At 44.9% G+C, this 16,223-nt stretch overlaps 1 protein-coding gene across 2 annotated transcripts; it reads right to left on the bottom strand.

The window, feature by feature from the left end:
- Positions 1-1,599: 1,599 nt before the first annotated feature.
- Positions 1,600-15,310, bottom strand: LOC137519569 (cathelicidin-related peptide Oh-Cath-like). Of its 2 annotated transcripts, XM_068238542.1 has the most exons (4): positions 15,111-15,310; positions 10,082-10,186; positions 8,541-8,624; positions 1,600-2,014 (listed from the first exon to the last, which is right to left on the bottom strand). In XM_068238542.1, the coding sequence occupies exons 1-4, from the start codon at positions 15,285-15,287 to the stop codon at positions 1,892-1,894; spliced, it is 489 nt and encodes a 162-aa protein (XP_068094643.1). In that variant the 5' UTR covers positions 15,288-15,310; the 3' UTR covers positions 1,600-1,891. The 2 variants fall into 2 exon arrangements, with proteins under 2 accessions (XP_068094643.1, XP_068094645.1); XM_068238544.1 differs by lacking the exon at positions 8,541-8,624.
- Positions 15,311-16,223: the final 913 nt, after the last annotated feature.

Here is a 16,223-nt window from a genome sequence, read left to right as displayed (position 1 = left end):
GTAATTTATGGCTCATTTACTCTGGAAAAATGTACTTCCTAGTTTATGTTTGCACATATTTTACATTTTTCGCCATAGTGCCCCTTAAGGCCTGACACTGTACCTTGAGGATGAGCCTCTTTCTAGTTGGGGAACCTATACTGTGTACACTTTGTATTAGCCCCAATGAGGTCAGTTCCCCACCTGGAGGGTACAGTGATTGACAGGGATGCATAGAAGAGGAGGGGCCTCCCCTCCTCCAATCTGTGATGGGGCTACACCCCCCCCCCCCTCTTGGCATCTCCTCCCACCAAGCTTACAAGGTATTTAAAGAGGATCTTTAGCCTATACAAATATACTGTCATTAAGTTACATTAGTTATGTTAATTAAAATAGATAGGTAATACTGTATAATCTCTTACCCATCCTGTTTTAAAAGAACAGGCAAATGTTTGTGATTTCATGGGGGCAGCCATCTTTTTGGTTGAAAGGAGGTGACAGGGAGCATGAGACACAGTTCCAACTGTTATGTGTCCTAATCACCCCTCCCAGTTGCTAGGCAACAAGAACAACAACATCAGAAATCCCATCATGCTTTGCACAGCATCAGAGGAAAATGCCCAGGCAGTTTTCTTTGATAGGGCGGAGCTTAGCGTCATTTCAGCTTTGCTAAATGCGGCTTTGGTAAGAAAAACAAAGTTCTGATGCTGTGAAACTGTTAAAGAAACACCAAGCCTTTTCAGTGCTGCCGAGTAGATTTTTAGTCTTGAGGTTCACATTAAACAGTTGATGCTGGGTGGCAGGGCTGGGCCGAGGCATAGGCTGGAGAGGCTCCAGCCTCAGGGTGCAGTGTAGGAGGGGGCGCACAATTCATTCAGCTGTCATTCCTAATTGTGTTTGAAGCAGAAAGAAATAAGAAAAGGGGATACATGGCAGTGTCTGCAAGCCAGATAACTAGAGATTAAGGGGTTGGGGAGGTTGTGGGCCCTGTGGCCCTCTTAGTCTAATTGCAATCAGTGTGTGACAGCTGAGGTAGGAGGGATGGAGGGGCGCACTTTGGTGTCTCAGCCTTGGGTGCTGGAGGACCTTGTCCCAGCTCTGCTGGGTGGCGTGTAGCTCTGACTTGGGCTACATATGCTGACAGTTTGCTTTATTGTTAAAGACTGTAGCGGTAGTATACAGAGACCGGCGGCGGCTGCACTATCACACTGAGCCTGCAGACAGGTATGCAAGCCTTTCAAACTACCACATACCATTTCCATTAACCCCTCCTTTCCCCTCCCTTAGTTAACCTCACTTTTCACATTCTGCCTTATTTTTTTTTTATTCCCTTGTTTCATGTATGTCTCCATATACATCCCTAACCCACACCCTTCACACTATATATGTACTCTCAAAACAGCTAAAATACAACTCAATTTGTGCTAGGAACATCATTTGAATGTCGTAATAACCAGAACAAACAGGCAAATTAAATGTGTGTATTCTATCTACAATAGTGCTGTTTATTTTAAAACTATAATGGATGAAAATAGAGAAATAGTGTATTTTTTCCTTATTTTATTCCTACATTTAAAATGCATAGAAAATAAAGTAATGACTTAAAAAAAATCACCCACATACACACTAATTTGTTCCAAAAAAAAGAACAAGATATACTGTAGATCATTTAGGTGTGATAAGTAGCGACAAAGTTAATGGTGAATGAATAAGCGCAGCACTGAAATGTGTAGCGACAAAGTTAATGGTGAATGAATGAGAGCAGCACTGAAATGTGAAAACTACTCACATCAATAAGGTAAAAAACAAAACAAAAAACCTGTGAACTGAAGTGGTTAAACAGTAAAGAAAAAGCATGATGGGGTCCAGTGACGTCTCTGGGGGTTCTGTAGGTTCCAGAATTTCCAATGCGTCAGAATTTGGGGAGAAGAGACAGGATGCATTCCAGGCACTCCTGCTTGTGCACCTTATCAATGGGTGCGGAAAGTTTGTTGTGTGTTTTAGCTGCAGCTTCCAAATCTCTTCCTAGGAGTCGCTGCATGGAGACATAAAAAGACATATAGACATTGCACATGTTAGAATGTATGCTGTATGGGGTGGAAATTGCTTGCAGTACCCCTTTTTTGCCAATTGATGTCACCCACAGGTACACAGCCGATGTCCAAGGTATGGAAGGATAATTTATGCTCCCTAAAATGCTTACATAAGTATATACAGTAGAAGCTGTTACTCTGTGCCTATACTCATAGTAAACCAGCTGCAGCGTATGCTGATCCCTGCTACCTCTAGAATTATACAGTATAAGCGTTCCCCCTGTACTGATAGTATACTAGCTGCAGTGTGTGCTGATTTCAACTACCACCTTGTTCACACTGCAGGCGTTTTCAGCATTCTTTCGCACGCCTGCGGTTTTTAAAGCCGTCCCCCGACCGCATGGACAATGAATGTCTATGAGAAGGTGTCACGGACGATTGCGGGGACGCAGGCGCGTCCTGGAATCGCCCGTGAAGAAAAGAACGATCGCACTCGATCCCTGCATCGATTGCGCTTCAAAACGATACAATCTGGGTTGAGTGTGTAGGGACAGCTGAAGTCCTTTTCTTAGCAAAGAGAGCACCATTCCAAAGGCTGGCTGGCTCTTTTGATATGCTAATGAGCCTGAGCCTAATCTGCCCCAGAGAGTCCCTGGCTTCAAGCTGTGCTGATGGCCCATCCATCAGGTATAAGGTGACAAGCACCATGGCAGGAGCAATCTAGTTGGGCTAAAAGCCAGACCCACTGGCTCATTCCCAGCAGGGGAGGCGACACCTCGCTGGCTGCTCCAAACTTCAAAGAGCCTTTGCCTGGGAATAACCTGAGTCTCATAGCAAATCCATAACTTCCCAGATCTGTCATATTTCTGGGGTTCCTGAGATGGCAGCTTCACCAAACGTGGGGGAAGTGTAGCATGAGCCCCGGTGCTGGTTCTGAGGAAGTTTCAGAACATTCTGAGGTAAGGACTGCCAGTTAGGCAGTTTGAAAAGGCCCTGATGATACCACAGGGGTCCCACCCCTCATGTCTGGTATCAGGGCGCTGGGTAAATCGAGACAGACCTGAAAATGTTAATAAATCTGCCCTGACCTGTACGGTTCTGTGAGATAGAGCCCATATATGGGTAGATATGATTTCTAGCCCCAGTACAAGGGGAGGGCTCATCTCATCTTTGAAGGGGGTGTATGGCTCCCCGCCCTCACTCCCTCCTACTGAAGCAGGGGCATAAGAATGGCTGAGGACCCAAACTCAGTGTCCTCCACACTGAACCATCTTGCACTCATCAGATGCCAGCTTGAGGATATGCTGGCATCCACCTGGTCTGAACTCTGAACTCTGGACTTTGAAACCAAGAACTTTATGATTCTTCCCACAATAAGGACATCTTTCCAGGAACTAAGTATTTTTCTCCCTTCTTTTATTTTTCATACTGGCTATTACTGTTTTAATAATTGTTGATTTTCATAATTGTCTGTATATATTAATTATTTATATTGCGTGAATAAACGACTTTCCCCAAGTCATTCACTGTTTCGCTACCCTGCTTATCAGCACACACAGAAATGATCCCGGGTCTCTGAAGATACGCTACTGTTTGTTTGTTGTTGGCTAGACAGAATATCGTGTGTTTAACCGTTTTATTCGCAGGATTAGTCAGTCAGTTAGTGGGCCCCACGGTCCCATAGTAACCGCGGTGGTGGCAGTTTACTCTGAACCAGTAGGTGACGTTGTAATTACCCGTGTCTCACAGGCTCCCTTCTGAGTTGTCTGCGGCTAATTCTTAACGGTTCCTGCGCATTGACTGCGACCAGAGTTCGCACGATCTGTGCGCTGGCACCGTTTAGAAGGCTAAGTGCGGTCAGCCACTGAGGGCTCCTGTGACAGAAGGTTCATATCAGCGCTGGTCGTCCGCTGTGCGGCTAGGAAAGCGGTGCATGTACCATTTTTGGGGTGATTCCTCCTCAGTGGAAGATATAGGAAAATAGGCAAATGCGTACAAAAACGTGCATTAAGGCGATTCTTTTCCGGGTCAATGAGTTCACTTCCTGACTTGCGTCAGGGAGTGAATTACAAAACTGCTCTCGAAAAAAAGCTTAGAAAACCGTTAAGCCAAAAACGAATCGCCTAACCAAGCGCCGGGAGTCTAAAAAAAAATACGCATTAAAAACCGCCCAACCCCGGACACGCAAACAGAAAGCAATGTGAACATACCGCTTTAAGTCTGACTGGATTAGCTGCATGCTTGTTTCAGGTGTGTGATTCAGTCACTACTGCAGCCAAAGAGATCAGCAGGACTGCCAGGCAACTGGTATTGTTTAAAAGGAAACATTCATATCCCTCTCAGTTAAGGTTCCCTTTAATCACTTTCTGTAGATTTTTTTTTTCTAGCAAGCTTTCAAAACTTTAAGTTTCTTCTTCAGACAAATGAATCCAAACGTACGGAAGATGAAATGTGAAGTTTGGAAAGACTTGAATTCGAATTATACTCCACTAGACCAATGTCTATTTTTAAAGTGTACCAGAGCTGAGCCTATATAAATATACATACCTCGGGGGTCCTCCAGCTCCCACGTTGCCATCCTCAGCCCTCTCCTGCACCAGTACCGGGTCCCGTAACTTGCTCCAGTCACGGCCAGTCTGACGCAAGGAAAGTGCGCCCTCTACGTAGTTCTCCAGTGGAGACTGGAGGAAGTTACAGTAGGAGAAGGCTGAGGACGGCGGCGTGGGAGCGATCCGTGCTGACGGGGCTGAAGGAAGCCCCAGGTAAGTATAACACTTTTATATGGGCTCAGCTCTGGTTCCCTTTAAATGATTACATCTCATTTACTGGAAGCACAGGGACACTTTGCGGTCACACATCACTGATGGGAAATATTCTATGCAGGTCATGTAAATACACTGAGGAGTTTATTGGCCGGTAGGTGGGGAGGCGTTCTCACATTCCTGCGTTTCACAGGTACTCTTTGGCTTGTTTAAAACCTCTTTAAAAGTTATTAGGTTGAACATTGTGTCTCTTTTCACACAAACCTGCTTTACATTCTGAGCTCTTCAAGAGTTTAATCCTTCAACAAAGCCTCAAACACCTCTAATGTGGTCTAACAGAAGTTACACAAATCACTACAACAGCCAATAAACAACAACATCAATGGAGCGCTAATGCAGCATAAGCTTGTTTATCTAATAAGAAAAAGACAGCCAGGAATATTAGTGCCATAAATATCAATGTAAAGAGAAAAACACTCCTATTAAGTTTATACCAGTAGCCAGGGCCGGTCCGCCCATGAGGCGGGGTGAAACAAATGCCTCAGGTGGCACTTCTGGGGGGGCGACACCCGCCTATCTGTGGGTGTGGGGGGCCGCCGAGCTGGAGGGGGTAGCAGGCAGGAAGGGGGTATTGGGCAAAGGGTTAGGGGGGTCGGACCCCCCTCCCTCGCCTGCGTCCCCTGATCTGCGCTCCCCTCCAGCTTAAAAAATTTAAGTAGCAGCCGCTACTAGTAAGAGGCAACTGGCGGGGATGACTCACCTCTTCCGCGTTCCAGCGTGCGCTCCACTGTCGTCACTTCCTTCAACGCCGCCCACTGTATTGTAAGTGGAAGACATTGCAGGAAGTGAAAGAGGGGGAGCGCAGATCGGGGGACCCAGGCGAGGGAGGGGGATCCGACCGCCCTTTCTGCCGCTTTGTCCAATACCCCCTTCCTGCCCTCTACCCCCTCCAGCTTGCCGGCCCCCCACCCACAGCTTGAGGAGGGGGGGGGGGCGGCGATCTTTTCTAAGTTTGCCTCAGGCGGCAAAAAGTCTAGGGCCGGCCCTGCCAGTAGCACACCAATGCTACTTTTGGTTTTCACACAGATTACACATCCCTGCAGCGGGGCAAGCGAGGTAACTGCCTCAAGGCCTGTGGGTTTAGTGATAAGGGGGCCTCAGGAGTCAGGAGACCTGTGGTGGGCACCTGAACTGCAGACTGGTGAGCGGAGCAGAAAGGTGACCCACCAGTCCTGCGCTCCAGCAAGTCAGCGACGCAATCCTCCTTCCTTTTCCGGCGTCCTTGTCTCTATGGCTCCAGCAGTATCTCTAATCGTGTGACCTGCCCAATATTAGGTAGCCAGATGTGTCCCCCCACTCCTATTGGGGAAGTACATGCTAATTGGGCAGGAAGAGAGTACACGATTGATTTAACAGGAGACACTGGAGATAGTGAAATTGAAGTAGGAAGAAGGATAGTGTCACCGGAGTGTGGACAGGTGAGTTAGTGTTCTCCTATCTCCTTCACTCGAGACTATGCATGGGGGTGGTCACCTCTAGCTACCTAATACTGGGGGCACCTCTGGCTACCTAATACTTGGGGTACCTCTGGCTACCTAATACTGGGGGCCAGGGGTGAGCCTGGGGTGCCTGGCACCTGGGTGCAAGATTTTCTCTGACGCCTATGGGAGTGGTTAAATTAACCGCACCCAACCACATAACCACACCCATGTCCTGCCTAATTACACCCATGTCCCCGTTTAGGTAGTGAGTGACAGGGACCCCTTTAGGTAGTGAGTGACAGGGACCCCGTTTGGGTAGTGAGTGACAGGGACCCCCTTTAGGTAGTGAGTGACAGGGAGCCTTGTTTAGCTAGTGAGTGACAGGGAGCCCATTTAGGTAGTGAGTGACAGGGAGCCCTGTTTAGGTAGTGAGTGACAGGGACCCCGTTTAGGTAGTGTGTGACAGGGACCCCGTTTAGGTAGTGTGTGACAGGGACCCCTTTAGGTAGTGAGTGACAGGGACCCCCTTTAGGTAGAGAGTGACAGGGACTCCCTTTAGGCAGTGAGTGACAGGGACCCCCCTCTAGCCGCCGCCACTCCCCCCTCACCTTGCACTGTCAGACCTCAGGATCAGCAGCGACCCGACCAGTAAGAGCGGGCGCCGGACGCACCCGCTCTATATGCGGAAGTGAGGTCACTTACGCATATCAGTGCGGTGTGCTAGGTCCTAGCGCCCGCACTATTGTGGTCACCGCCTGATCGAGGTCTGACGTGGCTAGAGGGAGGGAGGGAGCGGCGGCGGCTAGAAGGGGTGAGCGATGGCCAGAGGGGATGAGGGGCAGCCGGGCAGCGCCTGTCAGAGACAGGTGCCTGGGTGCAATGCACCCGCAGCACCCGCCCAGGCGCGGCCCTGCTGGGGGCCACCTCTGGCTACCTAATACTGTGGGGAACCCCTGGATAACTAATACTGGGGGTCATATCTGGTTACCTAATACTGGGAGGTACCTCTGGCTACCTAATACTGGGGGGCATTTCTGGCTACCTAATACTGGGGGGCATTTCTGGCTACCTAATACTGGGGGGCATTTCTGGCTACCTAATACTGGGGGGCATTTCTGGCTACCTAATACTGGGGGGCAATATATATGTACTGTAGATAGATAGATAGGGTAGTGTTGAGCCGAAATTTGCGTAATTTTGCGTTTCCGTAATTACGGACGCAAATTTAGCAGATACGATGCAAATTCATAATTTCATAATTGCCATACAAACCGTAATTCAGAATTCCATAGTCCAAAGTTATTTTAATTTCAAAAATGGACGTAAATTTGTTTCTAATAGTAATTGTGCAGATTAAAGTAATTATTAAACTCAGGAAAGTCACTCATTTGATTGCAATTATTGAAAATGCAAAGACGTGCTGTCGCTTTAAATGTATCAGGAGGCTCTACTCGCAGCCAATTCTAAGACAGGTGCTCTTTGTTAAGGTGCACTTAGCGGTCATGCATGCTGAGACACTTGGTTTTGGGCCTTGTAATATCTGATAATGCAAAGGTTACACACATGCTGTCACATTAAATGTATCAGGAGGCTCTGGACTGGAACACAATTTCGAGAAAAGCGGAATTTCCACGTTAAACATGATATTCCGATTTGTTACTGTCTGTCATAGACCGCATGGGCCGGTCCTTGATCGGGTCAATCGCTCACAGTCAGAAATTTGGTCTCGCTGTCGCTTTGCGCATAGATGCCCATATGTGGATTCGCAGTCTATGAAGTGACTAGCCGAGAGGAGCGTCCTGACTTCGAAGGATTCACCACACACATACAATTCAAAAGCTTGCCACCACCTGTGAGTCAGCACACGACTGTAAATATATTATTAGCACACTGCGAACACTGTAAGTTAACCCTTAGCTGTATGCAGGGATCGGCGCCAGATCTGTCTATCTGTGCCCGATTCAAGCATACAGGTTGTAAATGCAAGATACTCTAGAACACAAGGTAACGTTTGTGTATGTTCAGGAACAGGTCATAACCATAATTATGGTTATGACCGATGGTCATATGGTCGTAATTGTAATTTTGAAAATGAAGCGAAATTTCACGTAATTGTAATTAGGTCATTACGCTCATCACTAAGATAGATAGATAAATGTAGATAGGTAGATAGATATGTAGAAAGATAGATGGAGTAGATAGATAGATAGATAGATAGATAGATAGATAGATAGATAGATAGATAGATAGATAGATAGATAGATAGATCAGTGTAGTCTTAGTACCGTATTATTCTTCACATGACAATGCCCTGAGATATCCTGGGTGTTTCCTGGCGTCTGTATGTAGACTGTGCACCTCAGCAGAGCCTGGCATGGAGGAAATGCAGAAAATATGAATTTAATTGAGTCTAACAAGTGATGATTGTAACCAGTTAATTACGAGTACACACTATTTCATGTACATTTTTGCAATTACTTCTATATGTAATTACAAATTGTTCATTCAATTGAGTTTGTATAATCATTAGTAATTTCGCTTGCATTTTCGCATAATTTCGTGCCAACTTTGGTATTGTCACCAAACTTGCCGCACATGTTAAAGAGAATCTGTACACTAAAATTCTTACAATAAAAAGCATACCATTCTCTTCATTATGTTCTCCTGTGCCCCTCTGTGCTGTTTCTGCCTCTCCCTGCTGCAATCCTGGCTTGTAATTGCTAGTTTTAGGCAGTATTTACAAACAAAAGACATGACTGCTAACCAGCTTGTGATAGGCTGAGAGGAGCTCAGTCTGTGACTCATACAGAGCCTGCAGGGGGCCTGGAGAGGGTGTGTATAGCTTCTATCCAATCACAAGCAGATCAGCACATTCCAGCCTGAGTGCCTGAGCCCGACAAAGCCGTCAGAGGAAAGAAGATTAGATTATATAACAGAGATAATACAGCCACAGTGCAACTAGGAAAGGCTGTAGTAAGACAGACCACATTAGAACAGGTATAGGAACTTATAGGATACAAGAAATAAGGCTGAAAATGTTGTTACAGAGTCTGTTTCTTAAGAAGGATAATGAGTACAAGTTCAAAAAATTTTTTTCAAAAAGACCTTGTAGTTTTTGAAATAAAAAGATTTTAAAAATGCAAAGAAAAATGGTTTTTAAACACAGAAAAATGACAGTTTAAAAAACATTTTTCTTTGCATTTTTAAAATCGATTTTCTTAATAACTACAAGGTCTTTTTGAAAAATAATTTTTTGGGGATTTGGACCCACTATTCTCCCCTCCTTAACATATCTAGCAATTTTGGTAGCGTTGCTATTAACCGCTAAAGTCGGCACAAAATTATGCTAAAATTACGTGAAAAATTATGAGAATGATTACAATTACATACAAAATTAATTATGATTTTCCCGGAAATTTTGCATTACGATTACGATGTGTAATTACGCATACAGCGGCGTAACAATAAACGCCGGGGGAGGGGCGGAAAGTGACAGTCTGCATGTAAACAGCCGGCTGACAACACGCTGCAATGTCGCTAGCACGGCGTTTCATTTATGTGGGCACAGCGGAGCGCAGAGGGTGCCTGGGGGGGCACTGTATAGCAACAGAGGTTGGGTATTATATGCAGATCCAGCCTCTGTGTGCTAATAGGATTTGTAGAACCCACCGCAGGTTCTCTTTAATACTGGTCCGAGCTCTATCCCATAGATAGAGCCATATCAATCCATGCCATGCACTGATGAGGACCACCAAGTCAGATAGTGTCCTTGCTAGGGACTGAAACTGGGACGGTCCACCTAAACATGATTCCTCCTGTTACTCACTCCATCTGCTTGAAATGGACAGATCTCATAGGATGCTTGTCTTGACTGGGAACATATTGTCTCTTTTATTGAAAAATCCACTCTAACACGTCCATCTGACTCCACCTAGAACAGAAAGAGACAGAGAAAAGGGTTAAAGAGGCCCTGTATTGACATATAGTGGAATGCAGTACATTTTTCGGGATACACACTTTTATGGTAATTTTCCTGGTTTCAGTCTCAGAAGCACTCTAGCTTTACATTGCTGTATATTGTTATGTAACCCCACCCTTTTAGTAATGTTTAACCTAGGCTATGTAGCTATAAGTAATTCTTCTCCCAGAGCATTCTGATAGAACCAGGTGTATTTTGTACTTGCTTTGGAACTCTCAGTAGACAAACATTAAACAGAGCTGCACCTGTCTGAGTATACAAACATCCCAATTTTTTTTTTAAAAAAACACCTGCCTAGTGGGATCACTGCTAGTGTAACGCTTTACAATGTATCAGTGTCCTAAACAATGAATTAAATAAATGTACTTTTTTTTATCTGGTGCAATCAGTGCTGGTGCAATGCTACACAACACGTCAGTGTCTTAACCACTTCAGCCTTCAGTCATTTTTCCCCTTATGCATCCGTGCAATTTTCACCTCCCATTCATTCGCCAATAATTTTATCACTACTTATCACAATGAATTGATTTATATCTTTTCTTTCCGCTACCAATTAGGCTTTCTTTGGGTGGTACATTTTGCTAAGAATTATTTTTTTTATGCATTTTAACAGGAATATTAAGAAAAAAATGGAAAAAATGCATTATTTCTCAGTTTTCAGCCAATATAGCTTTAAAATAATACATGCTACCATAATTAAAACCCACGTATTTTATTTGCCTATTTGTCCTGGTTATTACACCATTTAAATTATATCCCCATCACAATGTATGGCGCCAATATTTTATTTGGAAATAAAGGTGCATTTTTTCAGTTTTCCGTCCATCACTATTTACAAGCTTATCATTTTAAAAATATTAGTAATATACCCTGTTGACATGCATATTAAAAAAAAAATTCAGACACTTAGGTAACTATTTATGTTTTATTGTTTTTTTTAAATTGTTATTTATTTTTTTTAGTTAAAAATTTTATTTGGTTATTTTTTGCAGTGTGGGAGGTAAACAGTTAATTTTAAATGTAATTGTGTGTGAATTTATTTTAAAAAAATGTATGTAGATGTAGTTTTACTAGTTGGCCACAAGATGGTCTCAGTCAAATTTTTTTTCCTGTTAGCAAGCGCTCTTGCTTCCAGGATGTATAGGGAGGACGTGAAACTTTTTTTTTTCTTTAGAAAGATCGCAGGTTCTAATAGAAGCTGTTGGTCTTTCTAACGGGGACTTAGATCAATGAATGGGAACCGTGTTCCTATTCATTGATCTCCGGGCTAACGGGCGGCGGCACGGGAGCACGCGGGCACACGCGTTCAGCCGCGAGAGCGAGGCATCAGCCTTTAGTTAAACAGTGAAATAAATGAATGCACATAACAAGTGCTTTTGACAATAATCTGTCAAGATTAGCTGCATGCTTGTTTCAGATGTGTGATTTAGATATTTCTGACACTGGATCAGCATGGCCACCAGACAACTGGTATTGTTGAAAAGGAAATAAATATGGCAGCCTCCATATCCCTCTCACTTCAGGTTCCCTTTAACTCAACATGGAACTGTTGTTTAAAAGACACACAGCTTTAGTTAATTTTCTTCATTTTTTAAAGTAAGCCAAGATAAATGGCAAGTTTTTGAAAACACCATTTCAGAAACTCCCCTCTGACATCAGAGAAGATGCAGAGCTCTCCATACAGACTACCTATGGCAGCCATTGCAGAGCCCCCCCTGCATGGGCCTGTATGCCTGTGACATAAGCAGCTCGGTGTAGTGAATCAGGTATTGTGATGGTCACAGCACAGTAATCATCTCTCTTCATTCTGCATCCTTCATAGGTGTGTCTGATGGGAACTCTGGAAAGGGTAATGATCGGTTTGCTTCTGGGAAGCCACACAATAGGGAGAAAGCTTTACAGAAACTGTCCCGATCCCACGCATATTTGTAGCCGTTTCCCAATCACAGCGTCTGACTGTAATTAGCTCTGAATGCCGAGAGTGCTGCACAAAGCATCGAAAGTGACGTCATGATGAACTTTATACAATGTTATTTAGACGTTCCAAACCTGTGACGTTCATTAGAGTTTCATCTGAGCTGTCACTTTGTTTGTTTTTCTCAGCCTGATTCCCCCCCTAGTCATCTAAATGCTCCCCAAGGCTGGATGTATACTTTTTGTTCCCCTAGGCCAAGTATGCTGTGACTCCCCTTTCTTGTGCCGCAGCACCCCTCCCATTCCATGTGCAGCCCCCTCTTCCCTGTACAGCAACCTCTCCCATTCCTTGTGCAGCCTCCTCTTCCATGAGTATCATCCATGTACAGCAGCCACTCCCATTCCATGTGCAGCCCCCTCTTCCATGTGTTTCATCCATGTACTGTAGCCCCTCCCATTTCATGTGCAGCCCCCTCTTCCATGTACAGCAGCCTCTCCCATTCCTTGTGCAGCCCCCTCTTCCATGTGTATCATCCATGTACAGCAGCCCCTCCCATTCCATGTGCAGCCCCCTCCTTCATGTGTATAATCCATGTACAGCAGCCCCCCTCCCATTCCATGTGCAGCCCCCTCTTCCATGTGTATCATCCATGTACATCAGCCCCTTTCTTTCATGAAAAGCTCCCTTCAGTATCAATTCCCTTTTTCATGTGTTGCTTCCCATTTTCACCCTCCTCTTTCATAAGTAATAACCAGGGCCGGTTCCAGACTTTTTGCTGCGTGCGGAAAACTTGTGAGGATGCACCCCCACCCCCCGTTTGGAATGATCGCACAGCACCCTACAATTTACTCTGCTTCATTTAACTACTTTCACCTCCTGGACGTAGAAGCTACGTCCAGGAGGTCATGTGCGCTCCCGCAGCCAATCGCGCACGTGCACGCGCACTCCCGGCCCATGGTTCATTAGCCAGGGAATCAGTAAATCGGGCTATGGTGCCTGATCACTGATTCCTCTCTCCTGCAGAAAAAGGCTTCTCTCGGAAGCCTAGCTTTTTCTGCCTCCTACGTCCCCCCTACGCCCCTCTAAGCATAGGTTCCCTACGTCCCTCTAAGCGTACATTACACTTAGAGTGACGTCATGTAAACAAACCTAAGGTTGCCATCTTGTGGCCAAAAAGTAAAACTACATCTACATTAAAAAAAAATATATATATTTACATTACAAAAATTACTATTTACATCCCACCCTCCCAAAAATATCCAAATAAAATATTTACCTAAGGGTCTAAAGGGTCTGACTCAAAACCCTGGAACAAGCATATACTAGCTAATCCAGTAAAACCTGAGTCAGCTGAGTCAGAGTACCTGATCTGCTGATTGCTTAGATGATTAGAGACACAGGATAAGGAGTACTGCCAGGCAACTGGTATTGTTTAAGGCTGGTTTCACAGTGGGACGTTAAAGTCCCAGGTTACAGCAGCCAGTAACGCAGCCTAACTCACAGCACTGTAAAATTAATGTGCTGTTCACAGTGCCCACGTTGCGTTACATAGTAACGCAACACGTTTAAACAAAGTGCTGCATGCTGTACTGTATACAGGGCTAAGCAGCGTTAGACTGTTTGCACATGCTCAGTAATATTGGAGGAGGAGGTCCGTACACACGCTTGATGTGTAGGAACGACGGATCCGTCAGACCCTCCCGCTGCAGACAGCGACAGTCCGGCGTGTGTACAGTCTGTCTGCAGACTGATAAGGCTGTTTCTGAGCGATCCGCACAGCGCATAGTAATGATTGTATTAGTTAGAGAGAGTCTTTTTAACATTTTCACTTTATACAGTACAGTACGTTTGTATTAAATATTTTGGAATCCTCTGAGTTTCCATTAATTCTTATGGGGACATTTGCTTTGATATGAGTGCTGTGGATTACAGGCACGTTTCCAGGGGGAATTATGCTCGCGAACAAAGGTTCGGCTGTACTAGTATACACATAAATGAAGAAATAATCATTTACATTTTACCCCCTTTATATCTGGCCTATGACTTAAAGAAAACTTTAACTGTGATAAAAAAATGGGTTTATCATACCATACCAAAAAATGGGGCTTCTACCAGCCCAATGTGCCTGCGCTGTCATTAAGTGTCCCTCCAGTCCCCCACAGCGATCCTCCTTCAGCTGAGTGGCAAGTTTTTTGGCGACTCAACGGGCCACTGCACATGCGCAGATGTGGCTGCTCGTGTCCTCTGCGCATGGCCAGTAAAGATTTCTGTATTGCGCATGCGCAGAGTGCTCCTATCCACGGGAGCGCGAGTATGAGGTGCGTGGACCAGGGCCACGCATAGGAACGAAAGTAAGGCACTGCGGGGGACTGCGGAATCAGTTTGTCCTTGTGCGGGCTCAATGCAGCTGCAGGGGGCTGGTAGAAGCCCCAGGTAAGTTAAATTCTTTTTTTTTTTTATTACAGTTAAGGTTCGCTTAAAGAGGAACTTCAGCCTAAACAAACATACTGTCATTAAGTTATATTAGTTACGTTAATTAAAATAGATAGGTAATATAATGTCTGTTTTAAAAGAACAGGCAAATGTGTGTGATTTCATGAGGACAGCCATCTTTTTGGTTGAAAGGAGGTGACAGGGAGCATGAGACACAGTTCCAACTGTCCTGTGTCCTGATGACCCTTCCCAGTTGCTAGGCAACAAGAACAACAACATCAGAAATCCCATCATGCTTTGCACAGCATCAGGGGAAAAATGCCCGGGCAGTTTTCTTTGATGGGTGGAGCTTAGCTAAAAATGCAGCTAAAAATGATGCTTAGGTAAAAAAAACAAAGTTCTGATGCTGTGAAACTGTTAAAGAAATACCAAGCCTTTTCAGTGCTGCTGAGTAGATTTTTAGTCTGGAGGTTCACTTTAAGGTTCACTTTAAAAGTTCAAAAGAGCAATGGCCAGAAAGCCACTAACCTTCTGTTCCTCAGACTGGTACTGTCTATAGAGACGGTCTTTAGCCTTGACGCTGTTGTATTCGCGGAGGAACTTGGAAATGGCGCCACTCACGCCAAGTGTGGACGAGGCTGTCGGAGCCGGCGAGGCCATGAAAAGATGTCCGAGAAGAAGCAGCAGCCCCACTATCATGTCCATCCTGCCGCTCTCCTGACAGGTGTGAATGCCGAGGGTTAGTCTCGATCAGGAAGAGTCCATCCACCTCTTATAGGAGCTGCCGCTGCATCAGATCAGACTGGTGGTTGGCTGGCACGGGTACAAGGAATTACAATCGAGTGTCCGTAAGTAAATAGAGGAAGAATGATGAGCTGGAAGGAAGAAAATATTTCAAGGACGCTGAGAGGAAGACACGATCCAAGGCACCCGAGCGCGACATTAGCAGCCAGCGGAATGCGTCCGCGCAATGTCAGCGATGTTGCCCTGCCACGCTACAATGTCCCTTAAAAACTCGCTATAAACAGAGATCAGTACAAAAGCAGTATTAGTTTATATACAGGGAGTCCCCTACTTACAAACGCCTGGAGTTACAACATTTCAGAGATACAAACAAAGTTGTTTGCTGGTACAAATGATACAATAATGATTTTTTTATTGCATATTTTTGTATAGGAATATTGCAGTTTTAAAGCACATTTAAAAAATATAAAAGCACATTTAACACAGCCAGAAAACATAGTTAATCAAAAGTTAAACACGCAAATCATTTCTCCCCCTTTCTCCGTGTGTAACACAGCACTCAACTTACAAACAAATTCAACTTACAAACATTCTTCCGGGAACAGAACCTGTGTTGAAGTAGGGGAGCGCTTGTATTTAATAGAACAATATACTTTATGAGGGGCGCTGCTTAAGATATATGATGTTATGTTTTTTTATACCGTATATACTCGCATACAAGCCGAATTTTTGACCCCCAAAAAGGGGGCCAAAAGTTGGGGGTTCGGCTTGTATGCGAGTCATGGTGGTCCGCGGGTCCCCCCCTCCGCTTGTCCGCGGGTCCCCCGCTCCCCCCATGGCCGCCGCCGCCGCTATTACCTGGCTGCATCTTCTATTTCAATCTCCGTTCTTGTAAAC

This window comes from Hyperolius riggenbachi, chromosome 5 (genome assembly GCF_040937935.1).
Source record: "Hyperolius riggenbachi isolate aHypRig1 chromosome 5, aHypRig1.pri, whole genome shotgun sequence".
In the NCBI taxonomy this organism is placed as follows: domain Eukaryota; kingdom Metazoa; phylum Chordata; class Amphibia; order Anura; family Hyperoliidae; genus Hyperolius; species Hyperolius riggenbachi.
This window is presented reverse-complemented; position numbering and strand designations above follow the sequence as displayed.

Bases quoted from the DNA above. Each gene is read 5' to 3' on its own strand.
- LOC137519569 (XM_068238542.1), bottom strand. From the start codon at position 15,287: ATGGACATGATAGTGGGGCTGCTGCTTCTTCTCGGACATCTTTTCATG. The intron at 10,187-15,110 runs GTTAGTGGCTTT...TTTCTGTTCTAG, and splicing joins ACCAGTCTGAGGAACAGAAG to GTGGAGTCAGATGGACGTGT. The intron at 8,625-10,081 runs GTGAGTAACAGG...CCTCCATGCCAG, and splicing joins GTCCATTTCAAGCAGATGGA to GCTCTGCTGAGGTGCACAGT.